The 21662-nt window shown below is 41.0% G+C and overlaps 2 protein-coding genes across 3 annotated transcripts in view; both read left to right on the plus strand.

Annotated features, from left to right (window-relative positions):
- Nucleotides 1–219: 219 nt before the first annotated feature.
- LOC114839097 (small integral membrane protein 32) lies at nt 220–2973 on the plus strand. Its single transcript, XM_029119258.2, has 2 exons — nt 220–1008; nt 1426–2973. The coding sequence occupies exon 2, from the start codon at nt 1467–1469 to the stop codon at nt 1794–1796; it is 330 nt and encodes a 109-aa protein (XP_028975091.1). The 5' UTR covers nt 220–1008; nt 1426–1466; the 3' UTR covers nt 1797–2973.
- A 4930-nt stretch (nt 2974–7903) lies between these two features.
- The window catches only part of LOC105025226 (protein diaphanous homolog 1), a 103196-nt gene continuing 89437 nt past the window's right edge, over nt 7904–21662 (plus strand). For both annotated transcript variants that reach the window (XM_013133555.4, XM_013133587.4), the window contains exon 1: nt 7904–8698. In XM_013133555.4, coding sequence (XP_012989009.4) covers nt 8594–8698 — 105 coding nt within the window. In that variant the 5' untranslated portion in view covers nt 7904–8593. The remainder of the gene's footprint in view (nt 8699–21662) is intronic.

Raw genomic sequence — 21662 nt, forward strand, 5'->3', positions numbered from 1 at the left:
TAATTGTTTCACTGACTTTCCCCCAAATGAAGTACCTGTTGGGTCTTAAACGAGAGGAGACCGTGCAGCAGACGAGGCGTCACATGACACGTTTGACTTAACATACCCTCGTCCGATGACATCTACTGGCCAACCACGCGCACACAGGGAGCGGCGCGTACCCTCTACCTCTATCCCCTATTGGTAACACATCTTTCCTTTCACCATAAAAGAAAAACAGAGACAGGGAAGAAGGTGTATACGCATAAGAGAGGGAGAAAGCGCTCGACCGGGAGGTGACGAATATCTCCGTCTCCTATTAATTTTCTCTCCCCACCCCACTCTTCTGAGCTGGATCGATAATCCCGTCAGGGGATCGGTTGAAGTTGAAGTCACTCAAAACAGACGTATCGACCTTTCCTGGATATAAGAACGTGAGTGGGGCTGCAGAAGGAACCGAGGGTGAACCGGCGTGCTTCTTGCCTATATCGCTCTACCTGCACTCCAAGACATGCAGTTTCTACAGTGCGCGGCTTGAAAGAGCCAGCCGAAAGAAAATGTGTGCGTATTGGATGGTCTGCTCTCCTCATAAACTTTACCAATTGTGCTGTAGCAAGTAGCCATTTTCTTTGGATATTGTGGGAAGCCCAATCTAGAAAAGGCTTATTTGGTGATTACGGTAAGAAATCCGAGGATGCAAATCGTTAAATATATCTTTGGAATTATGTCCTCTTGATTTGACGGTTACGGTTGGAGAAGCGGTTACGAGAGAAGACAACCTCTAGTTATTTTGAGTGACTCCGAAATACATGGATGTGCAAATTCAGTTCCGCGAGGGGTTAACTTAATTGTTCAAGGCGGCATATGATCTGTATAGGCGCGGCGGATTTAGTGGTAAAACAGTACTGCCTCTCCAGAGCGCGTCCTCCCGGGAAAGAGTGGTCAGAGCAGGCTGAGCCTGAGGAATGCGGTCTCAGTTTTCCTGCATCTCCACCTCACCTGCGAGGACTCTTTGCTATACATATCACAGTAAGTAGGCCTAAGAGATTTATTAACACAGACACTTTTACTTTGCCTTGTTGGCTAAGTCAATGTATTCCCTGTACGTTATTGTGTTATTCACACTCTCAGAAAAATGGGTTCCAAAGGAGTTCCGCTGTCCCCATAGAATATCCATTTGTTTCCAGGTATAACCCTTTTTGCTTCGGGGCCCCAAACAGTTGGAACTAAAAAGGGTCTATTTGGAACCGAATGTGTTTTTCCTGGAATTAGAAGGTTTCGACATGGAACCTATAAAAAAGGGTTTATTAAACATTTCCCCAAAGGAACAGCTGAAGAACCCTTTTGGGACCGTGTTTGTGAGCAGAGGTTAATCATTGCTCGTTATGTTAGCCTTATTATTAATAAATCTGTGATCAGAATCTGGTCTTTTACACCCCGCCCTAGTTGAACGTTAACCGGGTAGAAGGCCGGTGACGCGAACAATCATGTTGAGACAACTCCTGCTGAATTCCACCAACGCACCGGACTTCGACATTGGGATGGCTCACCACACACAAGCGCCCGGATCCGTTAACACGTCTCAAGGCTCGGTGAGCATAGCGGCCTTACTCAGGCCCACGGGCAGCAGGGGCGGACTGCGGGAGAGCGGGGAGATGAACAAACCGGATTTGGCCACCTACTTGGTTATCTGTCTTGTGCTGTTTCTGCTTGTGCTCCTCATCGTTTTCTTCATCAACTGTCAGCTGAGGAACTCCTTCTTCGCCTCCATGCCCTATGATAGGTCACTTAGAGAGGCCCGGACCTCTTATAAGTAGAACCAGTGACCCACTTGAATGAAAACTTCTGTACTAGGACTGTAACGTGCTTTCGAACGTGGTCATATGTTATAATGACGATTTGGGGGACTGCATGGTATAACTGTGCGTAACCGTTAAGTGTTCGTTTGGCTCGCTAAGACAGGGGTCTATGTTACAAATTGGACTAAATGTCACTCTATGTGTATATATTTTTTTGTATATGAAACATTTTGTATTACTGCTCTGTAATGAATTTGCGCTCTGTTGTGGTAACTTCGCAGCTTAAAGTTGAATTAATTGTATTGTGTGGAACCATGATTAAATACATATTATATTTGTCCACGGAGTTCAAGATAAATAAGCTATATGATAATCATGCGTCAGTTATCATGACGTGATGTGTTGACACAGATTGATAATTGAATGTACTAGGGACAGATCGGGGTTTTATGACTACAATCCCTGCTTATCACGAGTTTTCATTTAGTTTTTAATTAAGCCTTCACTCACAGTTTATATACGAGCGTATTTTCGCGTGGAACGAATTGCCTAACACTGATACAAATCGGTCAAGCCAATTTTGCAATTCCTACCCAGAAAGAAAGGAACATTCACTGTTCTAGTTAGGATTTTATCTAACATTACGATGATAACATGCCAAAAATATTTGGATCAAGTTTTGTTCTTCAGAATAAAAACGTAATTTAAGGTATTTGGCGGTATTTGGCATAAAATGCATTAAAATGTTGGGCACAATACCACGAAACGTTCCTCTAACGTTCTTCTTAGGGTTCCAGCTAATGCAGCAATAACAAAAAAAAAACTCTGTGAATGGTCTTGCAAAATCAGGCATGTTTTTAAAAATTATGAAATAGGGCAAACAATTTCGGTGGGAACACTCAAAGAACAGCTTTTAGTTTGTTGTGTATTCTTTTATGCACATCGGGCCACACTGACTACCCAGTGCCACGCCTCTTAATATCTGTTGTTCCAAAACACACTTGGTAATCAGATTCATATCTTCCAACTCTGTAGATGCCAAAACAGTAATGTCAACAGAGTGAAGATGCCACCAAAGAGAATTTGACCGAGTGGGGAGGTCACATATTTTTTGCCTTACCCTTAGGTGTAGGTTAAAAGTTACATTTGGGCTAAGGTATTAAGCTATGGTACAGGGTTAAAGTTATTGGTTAGCTTAAGGGATACGGGTGTTGGGGGGGGGGGGGGGGGCAAAATTAGCCACATAAATGTGGGTGTGGGTGCATGTGTACTGGTATAACCAAAGATGTTTTAATCTAGACCAAGAGACCTTATCCCACTGTTTTTACATATTCTTCTTTTGGGAACAGAAACTGTATTGAGATCAGGGGTTTAATTGATGTGAAAACCTGCAGAATGTCAGTCCATTTTTCATCTGTCTCCATAGGCTTCCACTGCCCAGCCAATGGGCATCCTCTCACAATGGGAACTGAAAATAATTACCTGATGCTTCAGATTCATACGTTTGATAGGCTGTCTGTCTCTGTGTCCATTTGTGTTATAACTATACTTGTGAGGTCCGAAAAGATCCACAAGGATGGGAAAACAAGGACAATTTGACCTTGTGCAGACATTTTGCTGGTGCCCATGGGAATGTTTTTAATTTATTTTAGGTTAAGGGATAATGTTTCAGTTGAAATCTGCAATAGTGGGTTAGGTTTTTGTTTAAATTCCTAGGGTTTTTTCCTGGTCTCTGTATAAAACATCAAACACATGACAGAGCACAGAACAGTTGACAACATACTATTGATTATAACAATAAATTAAAATGCATACAAAATACGATGAATATATGGGTTAGACATAAAAGAAGAAACACCTTATTTAAACTCTACATAAAATATATAATAACATAATTTAAGGTTAGACATATCAGACATTTTATGCTTAATTGTGGAGAAAAAATATGGATGATTTGGGATTTTTCTGAAAGAGCAGTGCTTTGCATTTGAGCCCATACTGCAGTGAATGTGCATCAGTCTTTTGCCATGTTTGTTCTGTGTAGTTCAGAAATAGCCAGACGTCTCTGCTTTGAGCCAGCTGCAGAGTTGTTATGTTTTCCTTAACTGCATCTGGCCATATTGCCGGACAGTAATCCAGAACAGACAAGAATAGAATGTGAACAGTTGATCATTTAAAAAAAAGTTTTTTTAATAACAAACTTACCTATTGTAATTTTCATAATGTATCTGTGTGCTGGTCTGTTCGATGTGACCCTTTTTATTAAATTGCCAAAGGTTATTTCATCTGTAGTCGTCTGCAATGTTCTGCAGTTGCTCCTGATCAGCTGCAATTTGCAGCCATTGGCTGCAGTGTGGGACACTTGTTAACCAAACTTTAGGGTGCTTAAATATACTGATCCCTGCTTTTGGAGAACCATCTTAGTTAGAGCTTTGGCTATTGCAAATGCACCAACTCCGACTTCCAGTTGGTTAATTCAGTTTTACGATTTTTTTAGTTGCTTTGGTACTATTAACAGTAGCATGGTGCAGTGTTTCAAAACTTAGTACATAACTCCAAAATGGTCGTACTTATAAACCAGTGAATATTACATTCAAAACAACAGATTTTGCTTTCTTTTGATTTCTAAACATCTTTCACCACCAGATCAGTGATTCATTTAGTCATTGTAACAATAAGTCCAAAACAAAACCATGTATGATATGTGTTTCAAAATGACTCTGAAGTTCTAAAGTTAATCTGTTATAGTTTATTTCTCTGTTTTCACATTAGGCAAAACTCTAACTGTACATTAACCATCATAATAGACAGAAGATAATTTCCATAATATCCAATCCATAATAATCAATAGTGTGATCAACGTACTTTATGCATCTTCTACAATCATTGATGCAAAAAAGTTACTTTTATTGCAACATGTTTTTTTGTTTAATCAACTGTAACAAATACTATCACAAATAAATAAAAGAAATGTCAATGTTTAGCACACACTACACTAATTTGCGTGAATTCTGTCTTCACCATTTGGCCATGATATCTTATTCACGTCATAAGGCATATCTTTATTTTGCCATGCACTGCAGGATTTTTTTTTTTAGCATAACAAATCCAAATGTGAAACTTTTCACCAGTGATGTCATGACATGGCTCATCCATGAGCTGGAGGATGGTGATATATGTGGATGGCGTTCCACCTCCATAATGAAAAGCAGATTATGTGGCAGGTCTATGGTCAGGAATCAGGGATTGGCCCAAACCATTCCTGAATCACCTCTGAATGGTGGAACTTAACATTATCACACACATTTAATAGAGGAACTCAACAAGGTGTGCAGCCACAACATTGTAAGATCCAAGAAGAGGTTTATGCCCTATCACCCTATCTTTGGACATGGCTAAACACATGAATATGGTTCCCCTGTGTTGTCCAGGCACATGGGCAGTTGCATATTGACAAATTATATTGCGCTGACCCTGTTGAGTTTTAGCTCAGTAAAAGCATGCTTTATCAACAAAGATGTGCTTGTAATGGTTCACAGCAGTTCAGTTTGTAGTTTTCAACCTGTCCTGGAGCCCTCAGATATATTTTTCTTCCTTGCTGTCTCTCCTGCTCCATGTTGAAAAACAATGCCAATGTTCATATGGCTTATATTGTTATATGCTTACCAGTTATGGTTACTGCTATGATGGCAATCATGTCCTGTATTTGACCGTTTGAGTGGTGAAATGTTACCACATACTTGTTTGAATAGTACCAAAGCATCTAAAATAAATTGTATACAAAACCAATTACTTTGCAGATTGTAGTATGCTATTCCATGTAATATGCTGTCTGCTAAATATAATTTAGCAGATGCTCCTCATCCATAGCAATTAACAGTAATGAATGCAAAAGTTTCCATACTTTCTTGTTCTGAAATGTCTTGATATTAATTTACATTACACTGAGACTACTTCCTTAAGGAGCTAGATATTAGCTAAACCCTTAGTTGCAGAACATTAGATGGACTGACTGAAAAGTTAATTATATCGAAACTGATTTGAACAATTTTGTTGAAGAACAAATTCAAAGGAACACATTCAATCCACCTGTTAGTAAGAATAGTTCATAGAGATTATATTTGCCTATGTTTAGGAGAAACATATTTTGCCAAGCTTTTATGGGTTCATACATAATTAACTTTTCTTTCAGTCTATCTTACTTTCTCTAATTAAAGGTCAAACTAATAAATGGCTTGTTTTTTGCGGTCAAAGCTAAAGCTTACCCTAAACAAATTCTCCAATTGCCTTGTTAAAGACATCATGAACTTCAATGAGGAAACATTTTCAGAGACTTAAACACATGGGTGGGATTTTACCTTATGGAAATTAGCCAGTGAGTGTTGGAGTGAGGATAATAGACGACTACTAATGGCGCCAGTTAGAGGTTAATCCGTCTGGATTTGGGGGATGTAAAACATTTTCAAATGATGTTCTTGTCATGTTGTTTAAAGAAGCCTGTTTCTTGATGGGGCTATTGCCAGTGTAATAGTAAGCACATTCTAAAAGAAACACAAAGACATATAGTGGAAGTTAGTGCCCAGCTGACACTGACTAATCCCATGTAGACCCATAGTGTTAGTGTAGCCAGCCTATTGATGAGTCATTGGGTACGTTCAAACTGGAAGTTGAAAATAGCACATAGAAGGAGGTGCTTAGGTGAAAGTCAGACACTGTTGTGATTTTCTTACATTAAGGCTTAGATCAACATGACGGTGTTGCCATTTCTTATTGAACTTTTTCTTTTTACATTTTACATAAACATAGATAACTTATCCCAAATGACAAACCTGATATCATAAACACTGTCAATTGATGAAAGAGAAGTTTCAAATATCACATACGTTTTCCCACTGTGTACATGAACAAACAAGCAACAAGTTTGGCTCCTGTTTCAGTCATACCTACTTTCACATTCATGTGAATAGTTGAAGACAAATAAATGCTTTCCACTACTGTTCATTTTGAAAGGCAACTGCATTGAAACTTAATGGCCTTTCATCACATAATGTTCATCCAGTTGACATGTAGGTGGAAGTCTGACACTTTTCATTCCCATAATGGAGGTTGTGACCAACTTTAGTCGACTAGTGGTTGGGTGCCGATGAGGGAATGTGTAGTAATAAATTGCTGGTAGGTAAACTAATGCTAACTACTAAACTAACAGACCGCTGTCTCTTAAAAAAGTACATAACAGTTTATTTATACCATGACTTTAGAAGAAATAAAATGCATCTTACCCTACCATAAACAAATGGAATAAAAACAACACATTTCAATTTTCATTGGCTAATGAAGGTTAAGCTGTATGCATTGTTCAACCTGATGGCAAGTGTGTCTGAGAACGAGATTAGGCAACATGTTAACTAAAGTGATCTGATCAAACGCACCCATTGGGACTTGCTGGTTCAGAATTCGGATACTCTGATTTGTTTTGATTTCACGGGTGAAAGATGAATGACCAGGAGAGTCCAATCAGTGACAGAAAACGAGCCTGCTGTTAGTGTATGAACCACTAGGTGGTAGTCTAATCTTGAAATCTATGGAACTTTCTAATTAATAATCATAACTTTGTGAATAAATTAGCAAATTTTGGAGAAAAACGGTTTTTACTATCTCACAGTGAAATGCAGTGGTAAAGTTATATAGTTGTGTCTGCATGTGTTTTTAAGACATAGGCTATGAAGAGTAAAACACCCTTCGGTCTATTCATTTGGGATGGTTCAGAATCCAGAGGTTATGCACCGCACCAACGGGTCAAACATGCTGTTGCTGCGCTGGACCGAGTAAAATAAGACCCCGAAAATATTGGGGGAGAGGGGATTCTGAAAGTATAGGCTATGCGTTGCAATGCACATTTTCAATTAAAGTAGGCTTCCACTTGTATGCTTTTTTATTCAGCATAGATTGATAAATTCGTTTCGCAATGTTCAACACCATATGCAATTTCGGTTCACATTAATCACATTTACAAGAGCCGCATTTCTATCCATCCACCTAACAGTCACGTCTCCCAGGTGTTGTTTTAACTGAGTACTTAGTTACTATCTTTGGCTGTAGTGCGCATGGTCCCTCCTCCCCCACCCGTTCGAAGCAACCTGTCAGGACAGGAAGAAGACTATTCTGGACGTGAACATTGTCATTCCGGAAAGTTAACTTGTTGCAGTAATGGATACGAATTTGGAAAGACCAATAATGGAGTCAACTGCGATTTAGCCAATTACCACAAACTATGTTGTACAGGGACAACTTGTGGAAGTCAAAAGAACCGTCTATTTTCTCTTTTTACCGAGTTTCAAGATGGCTAGCTAGTTAGCATTATCCATCAGTCACTACAGGACCGCATAGGCAGAGGCACTTAAAACTTGCTGGGATTACAGACAACCTCCCTCTTTCAAAATTGTGCAACGTTTGTTGTAATGGTGCCTTTTTTTCTGTAACAAAAAGTAGTCTAGAGTCGCACCCATAAGTTTACAGTACCGTACGCTGTTTGGGGATACTTCTTTGAATTTCCCTCCTTTTTTCAATCTCAGGCGAGTGAGAAAGGGTTCGGGGTGGTTGGCTAACAGGTATTAGCCCAAAAGTGGTTTTAGTCTTACAGTACTAGGACAGGCCTGGAAATTGTACCTTTTTGCCTGAACCTGCAACTTTTCATAACTCTTTTTAATTGAAACGTCAGTTTTGCTTGTGTGTGTGTGAAATAGGGAAATCAAATTACGGTTTGTTTGGGGTTTGTTTTTTCACTCCCTTTGACTGAGGAACTTGTCTAAATCACTATGGATGCTAATTCGGGGAATTCTGCATCTGCCGCTGCTTCAAAAAGCAAGAAGGAGAAGAAAGAAAAGAAAAACAATGAAGATGGCGACGGGAAAAAGAAATTTGTACGTATTCATTTAATATTTCCGTATTCATTAGAATTGCTTATGAACTCATGATGTATTCATTCGTGCGGATACAGTAGGCTACTGTACTGTACACTGAACATTCAGCGAGTGTGGGTACATCAGCTTAGTGCACAGCTTGTTGCCCACGTTTTGTCAGGTGGGAATTGTAGTTATATATCTTATAAAAAATGTTAGTATTCACATTGTTGTCAGTTACCTAGTCATTGTATTTTTATCAGTTTGAAACCTAGTACAAGGCTACTTTCATCCTTGTTACGTGTTACAAATTAGGAAGTAGTTACAGTAGATAGGTGATTCTGAATTGTATTGAGGTTGACACATAATTCGCCGTTTGGAGACGAGTAAACACTATCTTACAAGTTTGTGTTGTTAAATTGTGTGATGAGGGTTAGGGCACCTTTCCTTAATTTTCCCACTTAGGCAAGCAATTTGCATGGTTTCCCTAAAGGGCTACTATTCTGAAATCTCATTCAAACATCACAATGTCAAAGAAGCAATTCTGGATATGGATTTAAATAAACAATAAAAAAAAAACACTGACATTCCCTACATCGCTAATTACTTTTGTGGAATCGTGGAGGAGGATATTTGACGGGTGATTCAATGTCATGTCTAAAAGCTCGCATTCGGAGTCACCTTTGATTGTGTCATCATCATCACGGGTGCCAACATGTAATCTAAACCCTGGCTGGTCTTGCCGCGGTTGGAAACTGATATTCCACACACAAGTGGTAACCATAGAGGTCCCAAAAACACCTGGTCAACGAGTGTGACGCTACAACCCCCTGTCATAATGTATGCTTTTTTCCTTTTGTTTACGAGACCCGTGTCCTCTCTAGAAAGTCCTTCAAAGTGTATTTCCCCAAGGGGTGCCAGTGACAGATGTTTCCGAGCGGCCTGCCACACTGACTAGATCAGATGTTTGCAAACATCTGCTCTAGTAATTTAAACAAACTTCATGAAATTATTTGGCTAGGTTCACTGTGAATATGAGATATGGTTTGCCTTATATTTTTATTATTATTGTTTATATTATTATAGGCAATGTCCACACTGAGGATCAGCAGGGTTCTCTGTTTGCAGGGGAGGGGTTCTTCTTAGTAAACAAGTGAAGTACATTTAAATATCTGTATTACTACTAGGTGTATGGTGGTATGCTGATATGGTACCTATTGTGGCCCTGGCTTGATAGGGTTTTGGTACAGCTCAGAACATTTATTTTCAGCAATTATTGAAGGTCACTTTTTAGCTTATTGGCTAAAAGATACAACACTAATCCAGGAGGAATATATAAGGCCTGATGTGTAGTATATAGGCATATACATTGTTTTACAATCATAGTGAGGGTACTACCTGTTCGCTGAAATTGGTAGGAGACATTCGTAACTTAGCTTGAGCAACTTCTGGCGCAGATACACAACTATTTTTTGTTTCTGTAAGACAATTTAGAGGTATGGTGAGGTCAATGTCTTATTGGCGGATCAGGGGTTCTTATCTAGGACATCTCCTCCGAATCTGTCTCTTTGTCCTTGTGATTGCATTGAGGAAAATGATGACACATCAAGGTGTGTGTGTGTATGTATTGTGGGTGTGGGTGTGTGTGTTTTGGGTGTGATATTACATTGTGACCCCATGTCAAGATTACATGAAAACACTGATTAGCCAATGACGTCAACCGACTCATGACATATTGACCATGACATTCAATTAAAAGTCCTAACCATTTATATATAAATAGATTTGCTGTGATTATCCAAAACATGTCATCCATCTTCCAAACGTCTTGCGGTCGGTCTGTCTTTCTTTATCCAAGTTTCTGATTAGCCTGAGAGTGCTCCTCAAAAGTGTTCTGTGACCAAAGTTGTTAGTGTTTTACTTTTGGTGTTCATCTGCACAAATACGTTTTAAATGAAAGTAGTTCATTAAATGTTTTTTTTATTATAAGGTGTATGTAAAAATTATATAAATACATTTAGCCTAAAAGACAAAGCATACAAATAAAGAAATAACATTTATGATGTCTAAAAGATGATTAAAAGATTAATAAAAGGCAAAAGAAAACAAAGGTTTTAGCCTAGATTTAAAAGTGGTCAAAGATGGAGCAAGTCTAAGAATTTTCCTGCAGTTTGTTCCAACTCTGCGCAGCCTAATGCCTAAACGCTGTCTATCCAACGTTTGTCCTTACTCTGGGAATGGTTAGCAGACCAGACCCTGATGACCAGAGGATCATACTGAGAAAAGATCTGAGATGTAACTTGACCCTGAAGAATCCAGTGATGCTTTTTAGTCGCAGCATTGATACCGAACAAAGGGGAGATTCCAATTATTTTGGAAAACATCTCAACTGCCAGAAGACCTGTTGTCCATAGCATAGGCCCTAATTGCTAAAGGCTACACAGAGAGGTTAACAAACAATTACACTCAGATGGTGCCAGGGGCTTTTTTTTTTTTATTATTAGTGATTAGTGATATCACTAATGCTGAGCAGAGTAGCCTAGCTGTTAGCATCTGACCTGTAATCAAAAGGTTGCTAGATATAATCCCAGAGCCAGCCAAGTTCCCTGTGTTAAATGGCTCCCAGTTAATAAGGGTGAAACATGTTGGTTTGTGTCTTAGGATTCCACGTTTAGTTTATATCCTACTGAGTTCCATTTGTCTGATAGATTTTACTGGTCCCGTTTGTCATAAGCACCCAGAGTATTGTGATCACACAAGTCATTAGCAAATACAAAAGGAAATGCATTACATTTTCCCTCTGATTTTATCATTTAGCTCAGCAATGTACATTGCAAGGCCAACCGTCATCGAACTTGCATGACAACAGCCCTTGAACCCTGAACTCCAAAAGATCCAGCATTAGTTTGTGTTGTGTCCAGGTTATGGAGATGTTTTTTGTTGTTGTTAAAGAGACACAGGGGTATAGCTCTTTTCAGCAAGCAGTAATGATCCTGGGACTTGGCTGTAATGATGCTGAGGGCTTAACTCCACACCACTGCAGTACCTCACCCTGCTCTGTACTCTGCTGTGTCTGCTCCCAGGAGACATTTCGAGGCTCAGAGGTCATTAGATCCACCCTGCCTGGACACACCTCAAGCAGAAAGAATCCAAGCCGGTATGCACCATTGCCCTCTTCCTGCTGCCCCTCATGTCAGATGGAGGTCATGTTATGGTTGAGGATGAGCCTCGGTCATACACACAAACCGGCACTCCGTTCTAGAACCGAGTAACACACGCCTGAACCTCACTCTAGAATTGTTCAACTTCTCATTAGTACGGCTGACTAGTGCACCTGGCCAAGCAGTCTCTCATTAGCAGTGCTGTCTGTTGCACCTGGCCAGGCTGTCTCTCCCTCTCGGTGGATAAGAGCATATTGTTGCCCGGGGAGTGAGAGCTAATGTGAAACTGGAGTGGTTAATGCACCCTGAGGAGGCTCTTGGTGCTGGGTGAATGTGAGGGAGGGAGAACATGCGGCGGGGGGTGGTTCTGGTTTAGTCAGTGGGTGACTGGCTGAGTCACTGGGAAGGAGATTAGCCTAGTTGAGCTTCCACATTGCTTTATGAAGAGGTGCGCGGTTGCTGATGAAGTGTAGGTGCCAAGTCAAATGTGCATCCATAAGACACAGGACACTTAGATTACCCGGATCTGTGTGTACGTTTCAACGTGGGCTGATCAGACACCTTCGGGATCCAAGGGGTTCGGGTGGCTTGATCCCAGCTGGGTGTAGCCTAATGTTAGTAGGATCTTTGCTTGAGTGCACTTTGAGCCAGTACTACAGTGCAGTGCACTCGCCTGCTGACGTGAAGAGAAACCTGGAGTCTCTGGACTAGGGCTGTCAACGAATATTCTAAATTAGAATATATATTGGAATAGTTTTTAAAAAAACGAATTTCGAAGGTGAAAATGAATATTCGAATAAAAAAATAAAATGTGGTAGCAGAGGTTGTCTGGCTGTCTGCTTTGCGAGTGGGCGCGCTAGCGCGCCTGACGGTACAGATCCATATGTCCGACACAACTGAAGCGTGGTGCCGCGACATCATACAGCCATGGTTGGTGCTCCACGCCCCTGACCAGCAGCTGATTGGATGAACGCGTGATGTGGGTCTGGCTACTCGAGAATTTCAACAGAGTGTCATGGCGGCTCTTTGAGAATACGATCTCGTATTTTACAAAAATAGTTCACTGAAACGTGTTTCTTAAAACATTTTTAAGCGAGAAATAGGCCGTGCAGTTGCTGAATCTGTCTTCATTTCAGCTCAACAAAGGTTAGTTTGAAAGATATTCGTCTACTTCTACTGGATACTCTACAACTGTGAAACTTCAATTAATGTTAATATTTGTTTCAATCACTGAATGAAGCCTGCTATATTTAGGACCTTATATTGCTTGCACAAAACTCTTGATCAGTATTGAAAATGTGTTTATTGTTGTTCATTTTAAACCGTTATTGCGCAGAGAGCGTGAGGGCGAGAGAGAGAGAAAGTGCTTGAGCGAGCGAGCAAAAGGTCTGCGGTCTTGGTCATCATTTGATTTACTTGTTTTTGTGTAGGTAATACGTTGTCAAATATGTTTAAACTTAAATAGACTACCTATACAAGTAGTTGTCTCTTTGTATTAATTTGTCCTGTTATTGACTTAATGCCAATGCAACCAGATGTTCAAATAGTTCGAATATTGTGTTTTTTTTAGAGGGAATATTCAAATGTCATTTTTGAGGAATTCTGACAGCCCTACTCTGGACCAGCCGAGATACATTGAGATCCTTCCCACCTCGGAGCGGAGCGATTGCTTTGTTACCCTGTGCACGGAGCGTTGCTGCGTTAGTTGCTAATGTTAAACAGCCATGCGCCTAACTACCATTATGTCCTTGTCCTCCAACATAGCCCACAGGCCATGTCGCATGTATGTTTGTGAACTAGTAAACCTAGAGGTGCAGGGTCTTTATCCCAAAGGATGTCTGGTGTGTTCAACTGGATAGGTGAGTTGTGTGATAAAAATCTGCAATATGTCAGGGCAAGCAGGCAGAGGAATGTGTTCTCTCCCCGAAGGAATGTCATCCACTCCAGACGGCCTGCTTCGTTTGGCTTTATTTTCCTGTTTTCATCGGGAACGACGGACCTTTTGTTAGGCGTGTTCTTCTCATCGTGGCCCCATGCTGCCCCACCACTAGACTTTGGCTGGTATTCTTGGCCTATGTGTCCACTCATTCAGATAGCTGTGGATTGGTTCTGCTTTGTTGTGGTATTTCTCCCAGGTCAGTCAGTCAGAATTTGCCTGACAAGGGCCCAATGAAATGCCAATTTTTAACGTGAAACCACCTTATCTACTCCGTTGTGGTGCTCGGGTCAGCAGTTTATTTCCCCCCCACACAGGCCTGTCATTTCAAACAAGCCACCAACATCCACCTGACTATAGGGACGGGGGGAAATTCAGTAGCCCGCACCTCACTAAACACACACAGGCTATAGAAAATGCTGCCGTAACATACAGTTTGCATAACATTATTTAGTTCCAGCGCTTTACACTGTTTGCGTGCGAGGAGTGGACTGGCAGATTAAATGTAGCTTCCTCCGAGATGCCTAGTTCTCATAGATTACGGCAAAATAAATACATGCTAGGCCTCGCAATGTCATTGAAGTCTTTTATTCAAACAGTCTTTCTAAATCTGCTTGCACCATGGGTGTATCTGCGGGCACCGTGGGTACCATGTTTATTAGTCAACCCAGTGCCTCATTAGTCTACCAGGCAAGTAGGCCTGTTGGAACATAAACCCTGCCGTTAATGTGGATTCAATGGAAGGGATGTTTGACATTTTTCACAGCTGCAACGTTATGCAGCGTGACGTGTTCCGCACTGAGAACCACGTGACACTACCACACAGCCACTGATCAATAAGGAACCACACACACCGCGCACGGCTCAGTGTTCTTCCGGATTGGCTGACTTCAAATGTGTTAAATGTATTATTGGACCATAATAAATGAACAGAATGCAAAGGGATGTTTATTTCCTGCAGCTTTCCACAACGAGAATGTCCATATTGTCACGTCTACGTTGGATGTGTCTGCTCTCCCAACATCACGGCTGAAGAGCTGTGTCAGTATAGTGTACAATTACATCTGTGTGTCGGGGAATGTGCTTTCTGCATCATAATTGTGTGTGCGTGTGCGTGTGTGTGTGAGTGAGTGAATGTGAGAGGGTGCGGAAGAAGACTGCTCTCGTCGTTCTGTGCCACCTCTGGGATGACTTGCTTAGTGAATTCCCCTTCCTTAGAACCGGAGTGAGGACATGTAGCACTTCATTGAATGTTGTGTCCATTCTAGCATGCTGCTGTTGGTTGCACCTTCTGTCATGGTTAATCAGTTCTAAGTGGTAGGTAGTTGGATTGGGTGTACAGCGATTATTGTATTTTGTTTTCGTACATTTCAACTTTCTGTTTGTCCCTTGTGCCTTCTTTAAATCTCTGGTCAACAGGGCTCGTGGCGGTCATAGAATGGGATTGAACCTTTATATTAAATTTGTTTGTTCTCCTTTTTCAATAAAATTTCAGCTGAAGTCTCTTCGGGCAGTTTTTCACCATGCTGTGACATGACCTAACGTTTCAACTTGTTGGTGGTGTTGAAGGAATACAATTCCCTTATGCTCTTTGCTCTCTCTTTTAGCAACAAGTTGGAATAAATGTTCAATCTAAGTATATTTTCACTGTTGCGTAAGGATTGTAACATAGCATCAGTATGTAGGGCAACAAGGCACTTGTATTTGTTATAAAGTTCTTTTTACATCATCAAAGAAATATCATGCGACTATAATTGTTGATGCACAGTGGCGTCATCCCCAGATGGAACCCACAAAGTGGTCTTCTGGCTGTCCCGGGTGAGGTTATGAGAGTATATGACCTTATTGGGCCACATCACATGTTCAGATGACCTGCAGGTCAATAAAGGCAGGTAGGCTGTGCCCAGAGCAGAATTCAGGTCAGCTGCTCAACCCGGGTAGACAAGGACAGCAACGACCAGGCAGGGTGTGGGCAGGGTCAGCTAGGCCATGTAGGACCAGGATGTCCTAAAGCATGGTCCAAAGGCTCAGGTAGTCTTAAGATTTAACAGGACACCAGAGAAAGAAGATGGCATTCCTTAGATCAAAATCAATATGTCAAAATTGAACAACTTAAGTATGTTTATTAGTATTTTCCTTTTACTGTCACAGTCGCATGCAGACCATTATGATTTTTCTTGCTGCCAAATCACGGTTAAGGCTTTCTCTCCAACAGTGTGTCAAATTGTTATAATGAGTAGAGGATTATCAGGGACAGGTTTGTCTTTGTGTTGTACAGCACTGTGTCTCAGCAACATTAGGGCAATAACAATACAATAATTTGTTACCCCAGTGTATCGACACAGTAAGGTGTGCTGCTTACTGCCGTTCTATTACTCAGTCTCAACACTTTTTACACTGCCAGTTCTAGTTAGTAACTTGCCGTGTGCATGTCCGCTTTTCATTTGCTGAAGAAACATCCAAGCATTCTGGCTTTATGTTGTTGCAGGAAGTTGTGCAAATGTCTGAAACAGGAAGTTGCCTTTTTCTTCCCATTACCCGTTCTGTCACTTCACCACACCTCCCCTCCATCCATTGTGCCGTGACACAGAGGCACCAGTGTGGGGAAAATATACTGTAGTGTATGTTCCCGACTCTTCTCCATTGGGAATTGTATTTTTGTTTCAACCAAGCTCTTACAATGAGGGGTGCTAGGCTACGTCACATTCAAGGCATGCAAGGCCTAGATCAGATCAGTCCGAGCTAATGGCTGAGAGATAAGCCGGTGGTTTGCGTAACTCTGCTAACCACTGGTCATCCAGTGTTTTCCACAAGGACATGTAGAAGCCAGTCCAATAGAAAAAGTAGTCTGGCTTGTCCTGGTAAACTGATTAAATAATGAAGAATGAAATTATTCAGTTTACCTCCCAGATGTGATTTGGGAATTACTAGTGGTTTTAGATACTGTCTAGTCCTGACAAGGCTATAGCATTTAGACTTTTCAGGGACCAGTCGCTATTTTGAGTATTATTATTATTATTATTATATATGAATTGACCCAGTGATGTTTCCTAAATTATAAGATTTTACAGAAAATGAAATGTACACTATCTTAAAACATATACTGAAGGATTCATTTTAAATATTATTTCAGACCTAAGTATTATTTTTCAGATCTATTGAAAATGTCTTTCGAATCAAACTGATTGTGTAATTGGACAACTGCGAATTACAAAATGCGTCTCTAAAATAATCAGTAGATTGTTTTGGTGGGAACATTACTCTAAATCTAACTTTTTAGCTTCTGTTTTTCCATGAGTCAGACTGTCAACTAACCCTAACCCTAACCCTAACCCTAACCCTAACCCTAACCCTAACCCTAACCCTAACCCTAACCCTAAGATAAACTCTGCAAACTTACATAGAAGCTGAAAGTGAACTGCACAGTGGGTTAATTTCTTCAACAACTAAGAGCATTTAACTAAACAGTAAACAGTGGACCTCTGCATAGATAGTGTATGTAAATGTGTTTAGCCTAGCTAATCTTTGTATCAGCAGTGCTTCTCCAGACAAGGCCATTTTGCTAAATCAAATTAAATCAGTGGGCTTCTAAATAATATAATATATTATCATTCTAAATATAACCTTTTTATTCTATTTACCTTAATCATATTTTGGACCAGAATTTGCTGTATTTTTATCCACTGGTCCTGTCTGGAGGTTGACCATCTTCATTGAAAGGTTTGATGATTTATCTGCAGATAGTGGGCCAAACGCTCTAGTTCACCTGTTCGTTAGCAAAATCACACCACTAAGACACTAGCGCTGCTTTCTCTCTGCCCCTGACTCTTTGTTTCGTCGCCACTCTCACTTTCTTTTCACATGTGCATAACACACATCTCAACCAGCCCATCTAGCCGGTATTTGAGCAATGACTAACAACTGTCCATTCCAACCGTTTGCCTTAATTTCAGGTTGTGTCACAGATTTCCTCTTGTGGCTTTGTTGTGTTTGTTAGTTTACATAACCATGGTATCGTGCATTTCCTCCTATTTCAATAGAAGTGCTCTATACAACTTCCTGAGGTTTTCCCCCTTGCCATCCATTTTGTATTTAATGTAGTCTTAGTCATTTTGACAAATATATTGACCTTTCATTCCACAAAATGCCATTATATTTTATGAACATATCTGGAAAATCAGACATATTGACTTATTAACCTGTAGTAAACATATGTCACTAACCTCAAGGATTAACACCCGCCACCTACGAAATGCAGGTATAGTTAGCTATTGGTCATTGAAGCTGAATCTTCCAGATCACTTTGGTGGGTAGTTAACAAGCCTACGGGAACACAACTTTGTTGTTTGCATAAAACACAGGCAAAGTCTAGCAGTGTAGGCTTTGCGTTTGCGCATCTTCTAATTGCCAGAAAATATAAATTCCCAAGCTTTACTCAATGTTTGTAGTCAAGTTATTCACCTTTGTCCAGTAACAGTAGTCATTAGCCACAGAAACTGTTTAGTCTAGTCTCATTTCAGTAAACCAAAGTGAAAAATGTATTTTAGCTGGGTTTAAAAAAAAAAATCCAGGATTTTTTTTGACCTCATCAGTTGCCACTGAAAAATAAGCTTTTGAGTTATTTTTGTCACTATTTTTGTTGCTGAAATAACCACTGGTTCTTGTTAAATATATTTCAGTTTCTGCAAAATAACTTTGTAATTAGCCCACAGAATTTTATCCCCAGGGTGTGAACTGAGTGAGGCGTCAAACTGTAAGTCATGGTGAGATTCATCGGTCGTGTTGTGGAAAGTGCTACTAAATTGCCGGTCCTCACCTTAATACTGGATAGTGGTACCCAGGGAGGTTGAACGTGGAGGAATCCCAGCTCTGACAGTGACTCAGGGCTTACACTGCACCAGGGACCTGCCTACCTGGCTCTTTTTGCTAACACAGACACACACCTTTGTCTGTATACACACACACACACACACACACACACACACGCGCGCGCACACACATCCACCGAAGGGGGCTTTGTTGAAGGTCTTCTTGCCTTACATAACTATCTTACTGCAGACTTATCGTTAGCCTGATTATGCCTTAAACTAGCCATGCTTATGTTAACCTAATGACACTTCGCTGAGCCAAAGCAGTAAGTAGCCTGGTGTGAGCCGAGCGGCACTTTCAGTGAACTGTCTTTCTCTTGATACCCCATCAAGAGACATGATCGATCAGGTTTTTTCATTTGATTCGGGGGCCTGCTTCTTTGAACTGCTTAACGACAAGATGATATGTGCAGTATGCTCATGTGTTAAATCGTTAACCTTTTTACTTGTAAACAAATTGCTCACGCCTACCTGCTCCTACTCTTTGTAGGCTGCGCAAAAATGAGCTGCTATGTTGTTCCTATCCACCAATCATGAGGGATTTATTTGTGATTCAGCTGCGGGGAGACTCGGGTAACTGACCAGATTCAGGACACGTGTATGTGGTATATTGTCATTATATTATGTGGTATATTGTCAACATCAATCAATCAATCAAATTTATTTATAAAGCCCTTTTTACAACCGCAGTTGTCACAAAGTGCCTTACAGAGACACCCGGCCTTAAACCCCAAGGAGCAAACAACAATAGTGTTGAATTTCAGTGGCTAGGAAAAACTCCCTAAGGTCGAATTTTAGGAAGAAACCTAGAGAGGACCCAGGCTCAGAGGGGTGACCAGTCCTCTTCTGGCTGTGCCGGGTGAGATATTAAGAGTCCAATTGGAATAATAAATACATTTCTCTGGGCTAAATCCAGAGTATATTTGATTTTAGACTAGGTCAGAAATATGACCAGGTGGACAAGCACAGGGACAGCAACGGCCCCCCAAACCAGGTACTCCACAGGTGTGGACCAGGACCTCATCTCCTCCTAAAATGTAAAACTGGAGGAGACTGAAAAAAAGTACAATAATATAGCAGTGTAACACCTTGGAACTGAGATGGATGCCATGGATAAGGGAAGTTCTTAAGCTTGAGAAAATGTAGTGATAGTTTGTGCCATACAGTCCTTTATAAAGTTTCTTCCAGCCCATCAACTGTCAGTGTGGCAGTCACCTGCTCTGTAACAGGGATTTGCCACGATGAGTCAAATGCAAAATTTTATTTTCACTATGTTTTCTCCAGACAAAGACTAATCGTCCACTTTAACCTGTTTGTCCATACTTCATCCATCAGTAGTTGTCATCAAGCACTTAAACGGACACGCAGAAATATCGGAACCTAAAGGAGTCTAGAGAGAAGCTGGGCTCTCGGGGGGTGGCCGGTACATTACATTATATGTAATACATTATCTGATTTTCCTTCTTTATTAGGCCGGAAAGCGGGAAAGATAGAGGAGAGGTTTGCTCGAAGGGGTAGATTCAGAGCCCTGCTACAGCAGTAACTTTAGGACCGGAGCCAAAATATGCAGATCAATGGAAAGAGTTGGAGTGCCGGTCCCTGGTGTTGTAGCTGCTACTAGTTACCTGATGGTTGGTAACTGGCTTGACTTTGCTTCTGCTGTGTTTACTTGATTCCCCCATTCAAGTCCCTCACCGGCAGCATTAAGCGCAAGCGTCCTTCCAATTATCACTACTCAGGTTGTGACGTTCTTGCACAAATGCATTTATTTAGGATTTCTGAACGTCTGAAAACAAATCCTGCCAAGATTCCTGCTGACTACCCTGTGATTCCTGTCACTGACGCTGTGTTGTGGACCCTGCTGTATCCAGTGGCACCAAGACGGGCCTCTGAGACGGGCCTCGGAGACGGTGTTGTTGTGTATGATGATGCCGTTATCTGTGTTCTGTTTGGGATTAGTCCGGATTAGAGTGTTTTACTCTCCCCTTGTCAGTCTGACTGGCAGATTACTGCTAATCTGTGGCTGCCCTGCTACAACCTGGACAGCACAGGTAAACAAGCATTCAGTAGGACTGTCTGACCCTTAGAGTGGACATGACAAGGCCTTGGCGGTACCCTTTTGGACATTTGTACTCTGAATAATTAGGTCTGATTCATTTCTTCACTTGTTTGAAAGCTCTTGGCACCTGTTATTGTGATAACAATGCCTGTCATTTCTTCTCCATCATCTTTTGTTCTGCTATCTAAGCTCTCTTATGACTCCTTTCCCACTGCACACCGAGTGAACAAGAACAGCCTGGCATGTGACAGTTGAGCCCCTTATTATATAATTTGAATATCTATGGCAAAATGTAAACATGCAGGCAAATGAAACTTGAGTCAAAATGATCACTCAGGGGCTTTTTGTCAGATTGTTTTTTGGGGGTTAGTTAACTGATCAGGTTTACTGAGAATGCATTTGCAGCAAAGATCTGGGAGGACTTAGGGCTTTCTGCCAGGCTCAGGGACAGCACCTGACTGGAAAAAAGAATCCACCAGTCCTGGGGACTGGAATTGGTCAAAATTGTGGTCCTCTTTCCTTAAAAGCAAAGTGTTTTTTGTGTTACATTCACCTCACAAAGCTATGCACGGAAGAACCGACCAGCGATTGTTATCAGACGATTACAGACAAAAATGTAGCCTAATAATTGGTATCAGCCGATTGTTTGATGTTTGACCAATTATTTCACACCATTGTGTCGTATCGGTCATATTTAACGCCATCACTCAAGTGGCCTGGAGTCAGACCGGGTATTTACCCCGTGGAAACATTTTGACTGAATTAAGACATTCATCCTTCTGAGCCTTTGGATTTGGTCAACACCAGCAATGCCTGTATGAGGGGATCGGTATGAAGAAAACCAATCAATGTAGAGACTGTAAACAATGGATTTATTATAGAGACACGAGAACACATAGCGACAGAGATGGATGAGAGGGCTGAGATCAGAAACAAATGAGAGCTGAGAGTTGTCATTGAT

Source organism: Esox lucius, chromosome 4 (assembly GCF_011004845.1).
Source record: "Esox lucius isolate fEsoLuc1 chromosome 4, fEsoLuc1.pri, whole genome shotgun sequence".
NCBI lineage: Eukaryota > Metazoa > Chordata > Actinopteri > Esociformes > Esocidae > Esox > Esox lucius.